The sequence below is a fragment of the Accipiter gentilis genome, chromosome 10 (assembly GCF_929443795.1).
Source record: "Accipiter gentilis chromosome 10, bAccGen1.1, whole genome shotgun sequence".
Classification (NCBI taxonomy): Eukaryota; Metazoa; Chordata; class Aves; order Accipitriformes; family Accipitridae; genus Astur; species Astur gentilis.
In genome coordinates, this window is record NC_064889.1 from 3731410 (window position 1) to 3747821 (window position 16412).

General features: G+C 56.0%; 1 protein-coding gene across 1 annotated transcript in view; it reads left to right on the top strand.

Annotated features, from left to right (window-relative positions):
• Positions 1-211: 211 nt before the first annotated feature.
• CCDC33 (coiled-coil domain containing 33) overlaps positions 212-16412 on the top strand; it is a 45058-nt gene continuing 28857 nt past the window's right edge. Inside the window, exons 1-4 of the mRNA XM_049812482.1 lie at positions 212-521; positions 906-1366; positions 2477-2686; positions 13994-14157. Coding sequence (XP_049668439.1) covers positions 212-521; positions 906-1366; positions 2477-2686; positions 13994-14157 — 1145 coding nt within the window. The remainder of the gene's footprint in view (positions 522-905; positions 1367-2476; positions 2687-13993; positions 14158-16412) is intronic.

The following is a 16412-nucleotide window of genomic DNA, read 5'->3' on the forward strand; positions in this document are numbered from 1 at the left end:
TCCTTTTTTGCTGCTGCCTTTGAAAGCTGTGAAGCCAACGGGTACCCAGAGGCACCCCCAGGCACTTTGCCCACTGGAAAGGGGAAGGACAGAGTGGCAGCAGAGGCAGCTTGGCTCAGAAAGGCTGCCAGGAGGGCTTGCTCCGTGGTAGAGACCTTGCAAGGTCCCTGTTATCAAGGAGGACACATCTCCAGATCCCACCTCTGTCCCCATGGCAGGCAAGGCAGGGGAGCTTCGCATTCCCCTGACCCTGCAGCGTTCCCGGCTGAAGGCTGAGGAGAAGACCCTGGATTTCGAGTTCGAGGTGGTCAGCGCCCAGTTTAACCGGCGGGGCCGCTACGCCCTGCGGCTCACTGTGGAAAACCCACTGCTGCAGGGCTCCAGTGCCGGTGTCCGGCTCCGCGTCAACAGCGGGGAGGTCATCCAGAGCAGCACCGGCACCACTGACACCATCGAGCAGAGCGACCTCAACCAGATCTACTCCTTCCAGAGAAGGAAATTCACCTTCATCCTGCCCAGAGGTAAGAGGCTGGATGCCATGGGGATGGGCTGGCAGGGGGGGTGACCCAGGAGCGTGGTTCTACAGCAAGTACAGCTTGTCTCAGGCTTGCAAACCCCTACACCATGCTCACACCTTCACCCCCGCAGCAAAACTTTGAGCTGGAGTCAAAGCTGCCTGAGCTTAGTGGGGTGGATGAAGCAGATCCAGCTGGGAGAACGGGACCAACACCGCCAACGATGCCAACACCCCCCACCCAAGATCTAGATGTATCCAGGCTGGATAACGTGTTTGCTAGAGTTCGCAGAGCAGAGCTAACCAGGGCTGCTGATGGATGAGTCCAGGAGATGCTCCTGGTACCACCAACCCTCCCAAGCAAGACTTCACCCCCCGCCGCTCCCAGCAGGTTTCTGCAAGAACGACAACGACCACGACGTGCGGCTCCGCATCGAGGCCCTGCACTTCCCCGGGAGGGCAGAGAGGATGAGGAGGAGCAGGCAGGTGGGCGAAGCCTTCTTCGCCATCTACCCCCGCACCAACCAGCCCCGGATGAAGCTCTCCGCCAGGAAGGACGAGGACTGGTACCGCTACAGCTCCGTGATGGCTTTGCTGAGGGTGGGCAGCGAGCAGCCGGCGATGCACTGTGGTCGACTGGCCTTCACCGCATCCCTGCATGAGCACCGGCCACCCGCCACGCTGGTTTCACCCCCACCACTCTCCCCCAGCACCCAGGAGGAGGACCAGCAAGCAGCAGGCGTAGCCCCAGCATCGCCACCCCTGGACATCTCCGTCCCCAGCCGCTCACCCAGTACGCCCGAGTCCGCTTACCACTCGCTGCCCACCGAGGGCCATGCCTGCTCCCCCAAGGTAGGGGAGCTCAGATTTTGGGGGTCAGAGATCCTATGCTCTAGCAAAACAAGAGCAGACCGGTCTGCTTAGGGCAGGATTTGGCCCTACAGTAGCTAGATGGCCCCACATAGGCACCAGCTGGAGTAAAAGCAAAAAGGGAGAGGTCTCTAGAGCTTCCAGGGGTGTCTTTGGTAAAGAGCACAGCCCTGCCTCAGTTTCCCCTCCTTCATTCCCAGCATTGCTAGGTAGAAGCCTGGTGCCATCCCCTGCCTGCTACCAAAGGTATGGACCCTCTTTTTCCAGGACAAGCTCAAGATGCAGACAGGGTCTTGGTGAGACAGAAACCACCCAAGCAAAGCCAGTAAAGAAGGTCCTGCAGTCAAGTCATGCTCAGAGCTTTAGGAAAAGATCCTTTATGGGGTATTCACCTGGCTTTGCCCACCCCAACATAGTCCAACGCAACATTAACCATTCCCCACCAAGCACAAAGCCTACAGCTTGCCCCAGACCTCACCCTCAGCACTTACAGCAGGACTAAAGTCTCCACCTCATCTGCTCAACTCACCCAAATCTCCCTCACCTTCCCAGCTAGTATAGGACAGCCCCTCCAGCAGAGACCCCCAGGAGCAGTAAAACTCCCCATCATCACTCTGCCCCACTCTTTTAAGGGCTGGGAGCAGCCCGTCCCCATCAGAGGCAGCTGGGAGCTGGGTAGGTGCTCCCTATAAAGGATGGAGGGATGGAGGGAGGGCTAGGCTGCTAAAAAACTTACTAATAAAGAAATTTTTGAAGTGAAAAGAGGGGTTTTTTTCTCCCCACCCCGAGGCAGTTGGGGCTGTGGTAGGAGCAATCCTTAGAGATAAGGGGGTTGGGGGTGGTCTCTAAATTTAAAAATAAATGTTGTTGGGGTGGTTATGGCTGGTTTAGGGCTTTTTATTTATTTATTTCTTGCAGAAGTTCTGCCCTTGAAGGGTGAGGTCCTGAGCCTAAGTACTAGAGGGTGGAGCTGGGATGCAGAGGGGTCTCCCTGGGATGGAGAGGCGGGATTATACGGGGGACACTGGGAGGACCAGGAAAGGGGTGCTGGAGCCCAAAGCTGGGTCTCCAAAGCCCTTCTCTTACCCCCAGAGGCTGCAGGCTGACCCTGTGCTCGGCTTTTCCCCGGAACTCCAGGGTGACTCAGCAGACGAGCATCCTTCCTCCTCCTCCTCCTCCTCCTCCTCCTCCTCCTCCTCCTCCTCTTCCTTAGTGCCTGCCTCAAGGCGACCGCTGAGCTGCAGCAGCTTCTATCTCCCCTCGCCAGGCTACAGCCCGGATCTGGCCTCCTCGCCAGCACAGGTGAGTGCAGCCGGTGGAGAAGACGTCATCCTAAATTATTAACAAAATGCTATTAGTCATAGTAGTTTGCCATTAGAGCTTTGCGGTGCTGGAGAGGAGATGGAGGGGTGCAAGGGGACACGGCCATCTCCATCCTGGCCCCAGCTCAGCTTGGGTACCGGCTCTGGTCCTGCTCCCAGGCCATTGCATCCCCAGCCTGATCGTGGGCATGGGGGAATGAGACATCAAACTTTGCATTTCTAGTACCAAAAGGCAGCCCTGCAAGCTGCCTGTCCCCACGCAGTGGATGGTGTCACCCAGAAGCTCTTAAAGTGCCGTCTGCAGGCACCTAGGGCTGACACATCTTAAATATTTCATCTTGCAGCTCAAATCTAGACTTCTAAAAACTGCAGAAACCATAGGGCAGGGCTAATGCGGTCCCAGAGGCTGCATTTCTCTTTCCTTAGCTGTGTTAAAAGCTGTCTAAATAAAGGAAAAAAGACAACCCTTACTCCAGGGGCTCCATTTCCTGCATCTTGCTGTAAGAATAACATGTCCGTCGATGAAGATGTTGTCTATGCTGCTCTCAGAGGTGTCTCATACACCTGTGAAAACATCACTTGAGAAAGCTGGATTACAGCACCGGAGCCGGGATTGATCTCATGAACCCTCCCCAGGCATCCTCTGGGCTCTCTTCTCCTTCCAGGGAGTCCCCCATGTCCTCCAGCTGGGCTGGTGGGAGAGTTGGGGACGGTGGGCTTGATGGCAAGGTCTTCTGCAGCCTGCGGGCCACCGGCAAATGCTGCTGGCTCAGGGATGGGACCGGTAGCCCTTACTCAGCCCCCCCAGCTAAGGGCTTCTGCAGTGGAGAGGTGACAAGGGACTCCACAGGTGGTGGCTTGTGCACGGGCTGCAGTCACAAGGATGTCCTCAACGCTGGACACGTGCTTCTCGGTCCTGGTGACTACGTCGGTGTGGCTATAGGGTAAAAAATTGGGTTGGCATCCCTCTCCCCTGCAGTGTGCCCTGCGTGGGGGCTGGCTGCTGCTGCGGGACCCCTTCACGCCTCGGCTCTTTCCCTCGTACTGGATAAATGTGTCGCTGATGGCTCTGGGGGACTCGGTCCGTGTGTTTCACAGGAGTTATGGGGTGCTCGAGCTCTGCTGAGCTACTCAACTGCTCTCTAGGGCAGCTGCCTGTTCCTTGCGCTTGCGGGCAGGATGCGGAGCATTGCAAACCCTCAGGACCCTGGAGCAACACCTCGCCCTTCACAGCACTTGGCCTCTCTTGATTTTTCAAGTGGATGTGCCATCCCCGCCCTGATCAGCCGAAAATTTACTGGCCAGAAGCGTTTATTAGCGAGGCCTGATTGAGTTTGCTCAGCAAATGTCTAGACGGAAACTCTTTGGAGCTGCGGAAATCGATAGCAATCAGCTGGGATGCGGAGTGGGATGCGGAGCTGGGCCAGGGGCGTAAGGCGAGGCATTAGCAAATGCAATTTTGCTCCTGGGCCCCCAGAGGGAATGCAATAAATCACCTGCTGCTGACGTCACCCGGCAAGTATTTGCCAGGATGGTTTTTATTTAAAAATTAAAAGCTGAGAGGGGTGGGGGGGTGGGGGGGTGAGGGGGGAGATGCTGCCCCCCCCACACACACACTCCTGAGAGGGCTGGAATGATGGGAAATGTGTTGGAGGGTAGCTGAACTGTGCTGGGTTATGGGGAAGGGGGATGGACTACGTGGAGCTGGGAGGGCATTTTAATCTCCAAAAGCACTCCTGGGACGCTGCAGCCCAGAACAAGCTGAAGCTGTGGGAGATGCTTGTCCGTCTGGAGTTGTTTTGGCTCTTGGTGGTCCGAATCTGAGCATTCCAAAGCATCCCATGTTGATGCTGCGGTGCATGGTGAAGTTGAACCCTAAACTGACGTTTGAGAGCCTAAATTTCTTCCTAAATTCAGGCGGGACTTGGGTGATCCATAGTTTGGGGAGTCAGTAATGCTGGGGCATGGAGAGGGGCAACTTCAGAGGGGTGAGGGGTCCCGTCGCAGGGCTGCTGCTTGGACCGGTGTCCTGAGAAATCCGGATGCCAAGGCATCACATCCATTCTGGTTTGCTTTCGCAAATGGCAAAGGCATGAGGGCGCATCCCAGTGGGGGACCAGCTCCTTGACGCAGTCTCCGTGCCGAGCATCTCATCTGCAGGACAATGGGGCTGATGGATGGGTGCTGAGCTCCACCCGAAAGGCCAAGGCACGGGGATAATGATTTTTCTCATCTCACCGCAACCTGCAGATAATGTATTCCTAGGCACGAAGCGGGAGGCTCTGCCGGCTGTTCAAATGCCTCGCGCGTGTTGCGGAGCCAGACGGCTCCCTGATTGTCCCAGGACCCGGGCATGGCACCGAGCAGATCGATAATGTGCTACGGATGATCTCTCTGTCTCCAGGATGGCTGAAGTTGAGCCTTGGAGCTGTCAGCCCCAGGGATACCTCCTCCCCCAGCCTGGCAGGGATGGAGGAGAGGGGACTGGGCTCACCAGGACCCTTGGGGACTTTGCAGCAGAGCGCAGGGCTCAGCTAAGCCCCCAAGTCAGCAGAAGTCGGTCCCTTCCTCTGGGAACCGTTCTCATTTCACTTCCAGCAGGTCTACGTGGTGCTGGGGGGGGGGGAAGAAGCCAGCTTTTGGAGATCTCCTTGGCAGTTGGACTTGGTTGCAAGCCCACAGAAGATGGTTTGTTTCCAGTCTCCCTGGACCAGCTGGCAGCACGGCGCCCATCCCAAAACAGCAATCTGTTGCTGTCAGGGTACAAGGAATCGCAGCCTTTCATGCAGCAAACAAATGGGTTGGCACACAGCTTGTGTTCCTGCTCAGTCTTGCTTGTTTACCAGGCTGCAGGGGTATCAGGCAGCTGGGTGAGACGCAGCTGGTGCTTCCCATGGTAAGCACATCCCATCCACGCCGTGCAAGGCCAGCTGTGACTTTCTTATGGAGCTTCAACAGGTCTCAAAATTGGGACCAAAACTACTCCCAGCTCCATTTACACTGTGCTTTATCCCTTTGGATTCCCCATGGAGCTGAACAGCTTCCCTAGCAAAGCGTGTGCGGGTGCAGAGTGACTTGGTGTAACATAAATCACAGGGACGAGCGAAAAAAGTTCCCCAGGAATAAAGATCACCTTTATTTTTTAAGGAGGAATCAGAAAGTAAAGCAGTGAATCCTCAAGCACTGAGTATATTTCAGGCACAGGGACCCGGGGGAGCCTGAGCCACAGCTGGACTAATTTTGGCCCCTTTTTTTTTTGGGGGGGGGGGGTGTCAGGCTGGGGCTTTGTCTTGGTTTAACCCCAGCCAGCAACTAAGCACCATGCAGCTGCTCACTCATTTCCCCCCCCCCCCGACCCAGTGGGATGGGGGAGAGAATCAGCAGAAAAAAAAACCCTAAAACTCATGCGTTGAGATAAAGACAGTTTAATAGGACAGAAAGGAAGAAAATAATAATGGTAATAAAATGACAGTAATAACAGAATTGGAATATACAAGACAAGTGATGCACAATGCGATTGCTCACCACTCACTGACTGATGCCCAGTTAGTTCCCGAGCAGCGATCTGCACCCAGGCCAACTCCCCCCAGTTTATATACTGGACATGACATCCTATGGTATGGAATATCCCTCTGGCCGCTTTGGGCCAGCTGTCCTGGCTGTGTCCCCTCCCAACTGCTTGTGCCCCTCCAGCCTTCTCGCTGGCTGGGGATAAGAAGCTGAAAAATCCTTGACTTACTCTAAACACTGCTTAGCAACAACCGAAAACATCAGCGTGTTATCGACATTCTTCTCCTACTGAATCCAAGATGTAACACTCACTATACCAGCTACTAGAACGAAAATTAACTCTATCCCAGCCAGAACCAGGACAGGTTTCCTTAATGCATGCAGGGGGTATCTCAGGAGCCCCTTCCTCCGTGCTCAGCTGGGGATGACAGGCGGTGAACGGAATCACCTTGCTAGCTCTGCTGCTTTTTGGTGGGGAGCAGAGCCCAGCCTTGGCCTCTCCCGAACGCTTCAAATCAAACCCAGACCCGATTGCAAAGCTTGGCTCAACCATCCGCCTGTGCCGAGGGGCTGGGGGATGGTTTGGGGCTGAGAAATTGTATTTCTGTCCATCCGCGTTTGGGGGGGGAGGAGGGGGAGCGGGGTTGCAGGGGCAGGGCAAGGATGCTCGCGCCGGGATGCGGATACCCTCACGACGTGCCCCATCTCGCTGAGCGATGATGGTGGCTAAAAGCTTCTGTCTTCCCGTCACTGGAGTGCCAGGGCTGGGGCAGAGGTCTCTGTTAGCGGGTGATGGATGGCGTGTGTCTCCTGTCTGTCCCCTGGCCGGCTCATCCATCACTCATCCCGATGACAGCGGCTGTCATGGGGAAGGTGGCAGGGGTCCAGCCCTTCTCCTCAGCCCGCCGCCCTGACGGCAGGGTGAGGGGCTGGAGCTGCCTCCGCTCGCTGAAAGCCCAATGAGTCTGAAAAACAAACTTTGCCGGCAGGGCTCGCCCGGGGATGTGGGAGAGATGAATAATGCCGCTCCGGCAAGCAATTTGTAGGGCTTTGAAAAGCTGTCAGCCCAGGGAGGAGCGCGCCTTGATGGGTTCATCGGGGACTTCGCCTTCCTCCAGCAGCGCCCTGGCTCTCGGGATCCCTCGATCGTCCCCGATCCGTGCCGGAGGGAGCTGGGAGCAAAAGGGGACCTGAGGCAAGTGGCTTTGGGGTGCTGCTTGCACAGCTTTGATTTACCGAAAGATGATATTTTGGGGTGTGAAAATGCATGTTCCTAGTGATGTATTGCAAGGAAGTGATATCCCCTATCATAACGTTGAGGAGCTGAGGCTGCCCATCTTGGTCCAAAAGTCCCGTTCTCCGCATGCTTCTCCCTGCCCGGGTGGAGATCTGGCATGGAAATGGGCCGGGGCAGAGCGGCAAGTCACATTTTCTCAGCTAAACCGCAGCAGAATCTTGGAGAAGATGGAGAAGAGAGATCCTCAAGAGGTTTTCCAAGCTGCTTCTTGATTTGCTCATCTGTAGAGCACAAATTCTTTGGATGCTCGGAGGGAACGCAAGCAGGAGGAGCGACTGCTAGCTCTAATTCCTGCAATTTAAGTCATCATGTCCCTTTAAGTGTCAAATAACTGCATTGATGAGAAAAGCAAATGGGGTTAAAAAGAGAAAATTGCTCCTTTTTAAGGGGGGGGGGGGGCAATTGCACTGGTGCCACTGATAAATATAGAAAGTGTAAAATTCTCCTAATGGAGCAGATGAGGCGGTGCTGGGCTGCCGGCCCATTTAATTATTTGACAGGTGAATTGGGAGTTTTCTACATAAATGGAAGGAAAATGAATTTGGCAATTTTTAGCCCAAAGGGATTCCCGGCCAGCGGCAATGGGGCTCCCCAGGGAAATCGGCTCGGAGTCGGCATCCCTGCTTGCCGATGGGGGAGAGCATCCTCCCTCCCGGCTCCCCGAAACTGCCCTGTGATCTCTAATGAGCTCCCGCAGGGTCCCCTCGAGGAAACAACTTGCTTAAAAATAATAATAAGAAGAATATATCAAGCTCAGCCCGAATCCAAGGAAAAAAATCCCCCCGTCCCCGCTGCTGACTGGGAAATGGGAGCAGAGCAGCAGTGTCTGCCTGCAGCAATGGGGGTTACTGGAGCAGCGGGGAGAGCTGAGGCTGGCAGGATGAAACGATGAATAAAACAGTGTTTGCTTTCCTGCGTCGCTTTTCTTCCTCTGGCTTTTGTTTTGCTGGGGACCTACTAAAGGGCTTTAACCGCTCAGGTGTTTTTCCTTGGAGGGTGGTTTGAACCTGCTGCGTGAAGGTGTTGGGAAATACCCCTTGTAATACAATTGGGTTGGCTTCAAAAAACGAGCTCGGGCTGCCTCGGGCCGTTGGTGGAGCTGAAGTTCTCCAACCATATGGCTGTTTATCTTAGGGCTGTGTTTTGGGCTGCGCTTGCCAGCGTCTGGAGCCTTTTGCAGGGGGGAGGATACGCTTCCTAGCTCCTAGAAATGGAAACCATGTGTGCGCCGGCTCCTTTCATTCGGGAAGCTGATGGCTGTTCCTTGCCTTGCGTGCCCACCTCTGTGTCATCCTAGAGGCTATTTTTCGAGGGCGAGGGCTTCTCCGTCAGACGCTAAGTGTAGGTGTCATTAGAGGGGGGCTGTGTTCTCCTCCCGTCCCATCCCAAGCAGCTCCAAGTCGTCGGGGAGGAAAACCTCAACTGTGAGCAAAGAGGGAGAAAGCGTCCATAGCTGGACCCAGCAGGATAACACCTTCCCGTGCCGCACCAGCAAAGCGTGGATGAGCCCACGTGCCTTCCACCGATGCAGGGAGATTGTGGCGACGTGCAAAAGCCCTTTGCTTTGAAGGGAGAGCATCCCGCTGCAGTTGCATCCCCTCCTGAAGGACCACGGTGCTGGGGATGCCCGTCGGTGCAGCTCGGTGCTCCTCTCCCCCGGGTAGGAGTGGGAGTCGGAGGAAGAAGAGTGCTGATACTGTTTTAATCTTCCTTTTAACTGTAATTGTGTTTGGCCGGCTCCCCCGAGCTTGTTCCGGGAGATGCATTTTTCCCGGCTAGATTGCTTTCCTTGTTTTGCTCATTGGAGACAGGCCGGGGCCTGTGTCATGCCAGCTATGCATTAATAGAGCCTCAAATGAGATTTCACAGCCTCAAATCTGATTAGCGCCAAGGCTCCAGTTGCTTTGGAAAGCGGGGCAGACAGACGAGGAGCCGTGATGCTTGGGGGGGGAGGTGCGAACCCATACGGATGTGGGATGTCACGCTGTACCCCAACACCCCCGGCTTGCGGGGACCGACGCGGAGCCTGGGGACACAGGGACAGCAAGGCATGGGGCAGCTGGGATGCAACGCATCTCCCACCCTCAGAAAACCATGAGTTCAGGATGCAAAATTGTCCCTCGTGCAGCATGTTGGGCGAAGGCTGGTCTGGACGAAGCAGCTGCATCCACTCACCCATCAGCCGCCGAGTCCTTGCTGTAAGCCCGTATGTCAGCGCGTTTTGCTGCCTGACGACGTGTAAAATCCCCCTCCCCATCCCAGTTCCCCTATGCCCGGAGGTGCGTGCTTGCTCGCTGCTGCGATGGAGCCGATCGGTTGTTAGCTGGCTGCTCGCCCCCATTACCGGGAGATGTTCTGCGGTGTCCTGGGGGCTCTTGGTGTGCTCTTACATCCCAGAGCCCTGAGGTCCAGGCCTGAGAGGTGGCTGGATCAGTGCTGGGATGCCCCAAGGGACACCTGAGCACCCCGCATCCTCAGGCTGACCTGGCTCCGGGATGTCCTGGCCATACTCCAGCCCTACCTCATGTTCAGCCCCCGCATGGTACAGCGCCGGAGGTGTAACCTGTGGCCTGATCCTGCTGCTTGTTTAAAGCCAAGTGGCACTTTATTTCCCATCCTCTCGGCTGCTGGGGGAGAGGAAGCGGCTTGCTGGTGTTTAGCTGCCGTAAGGAGGCTTGAAAGGAGCCTGGGGAGACATCACATAGGAAAACTCACACCGGCCCCAGTCCATCTTCGCTCACGGAGCCTACTATTATTTTATGAAGTCTCAGGAGGAGGATAAAGCTGACACGTTCCCAACAGCCGCTCATAAATTGCCAGGGGTAGGGAGGAGCTCGGGGCTGCGAACGCTCCCACCGTAGAGGAGCGGATCCCCGCTCCCGTGGCAGCATCGCTCCTGGCTTTAGCTGGGGCTGGGGGGCTTGTGGGGCTCACTACGAAGGACCAGGAGGGCCCTAGTCCTTCCATGGTGAGGCAGGGGCTGGTGTCTTCAGCGGCACATCATCCCAGCGAGCACTGGCAGAGCTGTGTTCGGGGTTGAGGAGGTGAACGCTGCAGGGGTACAGCCCCAGGCACTCACCTCTGGTCTTGTGCCGGCCAGCGTGCCGGCGAAATCAAAATTCAAGGAGCATCCTGCAAGCACCTACCTTCTGGCAGAGGGAAAATGCAGCCGTGGTCTCCAGCTGTGGACAGGGACCAAGGTGGGATGGAGGAGCCCCCGCAGTGCCATGCCTGGAGGTCCCTGCTGGCTCCCGGCCCGGGCTGTCCTCCCCGAACTAAATGTCGGGCTCTTGAGGCTATTTATGTCTTGTCAGCTCGCAGCCAGAAGCAATTTAATCTTGGCTGAGCGCTGCTGTAGAGGAGCCGCCCGGCCCCAGTGCTTCTTTCGAGATGATAAAGAGTTGATAGAAAAACAAATTACGATGATGGCAGCTCAGGCACCGTTAATCAAGCTCCCTGCAACATTGCAGTGTGAATAATTAATAATCATCGTTAAGGATGCTTTAAGGGTGTCTTGGGGTTAAGGTGCTGTGTGGGATCAGGGCAGTGGATTGTGTGAGATGCTCTGCAGAAGTAGGTGATGCTCCAAAGGACCTCGAAATGTTTAAAACATGTGGTGTCCCCAGCTGAGACCCTTGGGGACATGGGAACTTTTATTTTTTCTCCACCTCCGCAAGCTACAGGTTGCAAACTCTTGAGTGAGAGCACTTGGTTTGGCAGGGACGGAGAAGTTTTTCTTCCTACTGAGTAAGAGAGCTGAAAAACAAGCGTGGGCTCTACCTGGAACCGCAGGCACCCTCCTTTCTGGAAGAAATACTGAATTTCCTCCTGGCTTTGAATAGTGACTGGGGTTTTTTTCAGTAGTTAATCACAGCCTTGCTGAGGGTTTTGGGTACCGGCTGCCTGCAAAGCCTGGCATTGTTCACATCTGCTATTTTTAAAATGTTTTGTTCTCCTGCTGAGTTTTACTTAGCTTAACCGCTCATGAATTTTCTATTAAAACCCCTCACTAATTATCATGCTGTAACCATCGCTAGCAGTAAAACCTACTTGGATTTTCAGGGAGATGTAAATATAAGTGGCGGGTATGAAGATGTGCACTAAGAAACTTGTTTCTGTTGTCTGGAATGTGAAAGAAAATAGGGAACACATAGAAAAATGTCCCAAAATAGTCATCTGGAGCTCTAAATAAGGGTGTGGTGTGGGACACCGATCTAGCGTCACAGCTTAGGTCCTGGAGTCCCCCAGAGCAATCTCCATCAGCGAGCTCGGAGATGTCCGTGCAAGTCAAAACAAGGTTGTCTCCCGGCTCTGCCAGCTGGAATTCCTCTGGATTGGGTTTTTAGTGAGTATTTGGGGTGCAAATACTCACTAAAACTCCAGAGCCGGAGCCTGAACAGATGTTTTCTTGAAAGGAGAGAGGGGTCTCCAGGGAGAGCATCCCTGCCTGCACACCCGTGCGTGCTTTCTGCCTACAAATCCGGCACCCTGCCTCCTCGAAGCTCTCGGCCATCCTTGCCCTCCCTCAGTGATCCAGCTTGTATTGATACAGCCCAAGGGGTCTTAAACCCAGGTCTGGGCTTTTTTTCCTCCTTCCCTCAGCTCCATCCCTCAGTTTGCCCTCTTTGCTGATGCCGGGATGGGGCAAAATCGTGCTTTTTTTTTCTTTTTTTTTTTTTTTTAGAATAGTGTTTATGTTCTTCCACATCCCCCCCCTTTTCCCTTCCTCTCTGGAAAAGCCTTGCGAAGGTGTCAAGGCTTGCTGTGCTCTGCTCTTGGGGGTGCAGGGAGAGCTGGGTGCTCGAGTAGGGTGCGGGACAGCTCTGGCTGCCAGCAGGGAGAGCCTGTGCCTGTGGGAGGCATCACTTGAGGGGTATCATCTCACATCAGGTCAAGTAACCCTGTAATTTCCCTTCTCCATCAATGTCGCTGGGCTGGGGGATAATTGCCATGGAGCTGGAGCCGGGGTGGGCTTGGGATCCATCCCCTCCACCCGCTCTGCAGGTCAGGGAATCCTCCCCCGCTTTTGTGTTTCTGCTCCTTCAGTGCCGCTTTCTGGCTGTCACGGATGCCGAGCTTGTCCCCAGCACCCAGCCCCAAGCTCCAGATGGCTTCTGAGCTGACAGCAAAAAAAATAAGGGGCTGGGCGAAGCTGATTTAAATGGGTTTTTTCTGGGCTGCTGCTGATCAGAGCACCCAGGTTTCCATCCCACAAGCGATCCTCAGGTTTGGGTTTGTTATCCTCCACGGTGGTAGGTCACCTCCCCACTGCCAAGCCCATCACTGCTGCAGCCGGGCAGCCTCGGGATAGATGAGGGAGAGGGCTTAGGATGAACCAGCCCCTCATTACAGAGTTTGGAGGCAAAGCCACGCGTCGGAGGGGATTTGCAGGCAGTGGCTTTGAGAAGCCCGCGGGGTGGTTGCTGGGCTGGAGCTCTTGCTTCAACCCCAGGAGGTCAGAAGGATGCACGCAGGGTTTGCTTTTCAGGGTCTGAAGCGGTGCAGGGTGGGTTTTAACCCCTTGTAGCCACAGGACTATCTGATATTAGATGCATTAACGCTGCGTGCCGCCCAAGACGGTGGCACGGCGAGGATGCAGCCGGTGGGGGACGGCGCCGTCTCTCACTTGGACGGGGTGTGATGGGTGAAGGGACGGTCCTCCCCGTGGGTAAGGAGTGGCAGCTTGCGGCTCTGCTGCTCCTTATCGCATCAGCTGGTGGGAATTAATGAGCTGGAAGGGGGGGGAGCTGCCGCGCTCTCCCCTTTTCCCCCCTGGACTGGGCTGAGATCCCAGTTCCTGCAGAGTGCCTATAAATTGCAGAGATGCCGGGGCTGGTGAGAAGGGGGAGCGGGGGGGGTGGCGGGGACTTGGTGTGGGGGGGAAATGGAAGTACTTTAGATGGTTAATCCCTGTTTTGGTGACTTGGCTTGAGGTCTTTGGTTGGACCGGGGTGTAGCTGGCCCCCATGGGACGACACTGAGCAGCGACACTAGGCTGGTTTCACTCCATGCAGGATGTTCTCATGCTCCTGGGTGTCCTCCCAGAGAGCCTGGCACCCGTTGTAGCCCTGCCGTGGCACGGTGACATCCAGCTGTGGAGCCAGAGCTGGGCACTGGGGACAGGGAAGAGGCAGCTGTGACGGGGATGTGCCGGGGACACCATCTCTCCAACTTGTTCTCCCTCATCTGGGATCTCAGCATCGAGCAAAGGTGTTGGGGACAGGCTCAGGTGATGGAGATGTACTGGGGACGCCATCTCCTCGCTTCTTCTCCTCCATCCAGGCTTTCGGCATTAAACAGGGGTTGTGGGGACAAGTTTGGGTCATGGGCATGTGCTGGGGACATCACGTTCCCCATGTAGGCTCTCAGCGCTGAGCTGGGGCCATGGGGACGAGGTTGGGTGACAAGGACATGCCTGCAGCTTTGCAGGAGCGGCCAGTCGCTCCCCACCTTGACGTCTCTCCTGCTTGCTCCCAGCAGGTATCCAAGTCCCCTGCCGGGAAGGAGAAGCCCAGGCACGCACCAGCGGCTGGTGGGGGACACGTGGCCCACGTGGGGAAGGAAGCCATCACCGTCACACTCCACGGTGCCAGCAACCTGCCGGCCACGCGGGAGGGCCGGGTGCCATGGCCATACGTCATTGTGTGAGTAGCCAGCATCCACCAAGGGGGACAACGGAGATCGTGGGGACGCAGTGAAAGGGTTTAGGATCTGTCACCCTTTTATTAACTCTTCGCAAGCCCCACAGAGGGGGGGAAACCTTTCTAGTGGCAACAGGCACAAGCGTCACCTCTGTGGGATGCTCGGTGCGGAGAGAGGAGCCGGGACTCCTCGTTGAGATGGGGGAAGGCAGGGGACAGGGTGCTTTGGCTCGCTGGGGCAGAGGGAAGAAAGCATTCCTAATATTGAAAGTATAAAATGATGTCAAAGAACCCACAGGGTAATGCTGCCTGAGTTTTGAGATGATATCACGATAAATAAAAGAGTGTTTTAATAAATAAAACAGGATGCTTGGGTAAGGAGAATTTGGCTCCTCGTGCATTATGCATGTGCCAGGGGACTCAATTAGCCGGTCATGCTTTGGTCTGTGTTAAGAGGGAGGCTGCTCTGCTCGAAGCTGCTGCGGGGTGAGCCTGTGATCCCAAAGAGCCCTTCCATGAGGCAGAGAGGCTTCAGCATTGCTTCCCTGGAAAAGGGGGGAGAAAGCAGCTGTTGGTGGCTTCAGAGCATCGCCTGCCTGCAGAGTTTGGTTTCTCCGGGGCATCTCCCCGGGGCAGGGCTGAGCACGCTGGTACCCAAGTGGGTGCATCAATGGCAGGGGACAGGGAAGCGGGGCAGGGGCTTGTCCACTGGGGCTGTGAAAGCCAGGAAACGTCTTCTCTGCAAGCGTGTAAAGCAAACTGTTGCTTGCCGGGCGTTTTCCCATGTAGAAACCCCGAGCTCCACGGTGAAGGGGGTCCCAAGGTCTGTCGGTGTGGCACAGTGCACCTTTTCTCCACGGTGTCCGGCACCAGCCGCATCGGACAACCCGGAGGCTCCCTGGGCAGGCGGGATGCGGCTCTCCATCGTGGGGGCAACCTCTGTTGGGTTTTTGGGGCTGGCTGGCACCTGCAGCCCAGCAGAAGCCAGCTGGCACGTGGGCTGGAAGCCCCCAATGCCAACCTTCCATCACCCCTTCCCCTCTTTCCCACCCGCCCCCATGCCAAGGACCCGCTCTCCGCCCCGCCAGCCTGAGTAACTCCACCGCGGGAGTTGCCTCTATTTCCATAAACCAATTATACCCAGATAATCTCAGGAGATTTAAACATCAATATCCTAAATGATAGCACGAGGGTGGCGTGTGATTGTTGCATCTCTCTTTACATTCTGGTGCCGCTCCATCACCGCATTGCCATGGTAACGGGGGAGTGATGGAGGGGAGGGGAGGGTGGTATTAGGGATGCAGGACACATGAGGGGCCTTTTAGTAACCATAGTGAGGGAGCCAAGGCAGAAGGGAATCAGTTATTGTTTTTCAGGGCACTTGCTTTTAAAGGAGAGTAGCATGTTGCAGTTAAAAGGTGGGTTTTTACGGACGGGAAGGAGAAGCGGTCGGTGGATATGCTGGTAGGGACCTGACGGCAGCCGATCCCCCCGAAGCGGCTGGGTACCACCGGCGGAGCCAGCCTGAGCTCAAACTGCCGGCACCCCGAGCATCACCCCCAAAATCAGGAGTGGGATGGGAGGAGGGGAGAAATACCACTTGCACCAGTCCTTTGTGGCTGTGCCCAGTCGCTCGTGCCTGGAGTCAGCATCCCGTGGCGCTCCATAGTTGTGTGCATCGCTTCCAGCTCTCGGTGCAGAGGATCGGGGAGGGAAAGGCTTAGCCGAGTGAATCTGAAAGACCTCGAGCAGCAGGAGAGCCCGCACAAGCATCCCGACGGGCTTTGGTTCATCTCTGCCCGGGAGAGGACAGGGCTCTTCCTCCGGGGATGCTCCAGGGACCTGGCAGCGGCTTGGCATTGCTCCTCATCCTCCGAATGCTGAGCAAATCCCCCCTCCCTGCTTTCAGGGGCACCCGTGGGTTTGCTCTGCATTTTCCTTCCACTCCCTCGTGTGCACAGATAAATTGCTCCTGGACCGGCGGGATGCAGGGATGACCTTGGCGCGCCGGAGCCAGGTGTGTTTGCAATTAATGGCACAAAAGCGCCTGGCTCTGGCCGGCTTCTCCTCTCCATTGAGTACCGCGGGCGAGTGCAAGTACCTCCTCGCTTCTTCCTTTCTGCTTTTCAGCGCCAAGAGAAGAAACTCAAGGTCGCTGTTGAATGCGCCGTCTGCTCCCAGCCTGGGGGATGGGGGCTCCGATGTCCCCCTGCCTGCAGGTCTGCCTGCGCAGGCAGCGGTCCTGGTTGTGGTGCGGG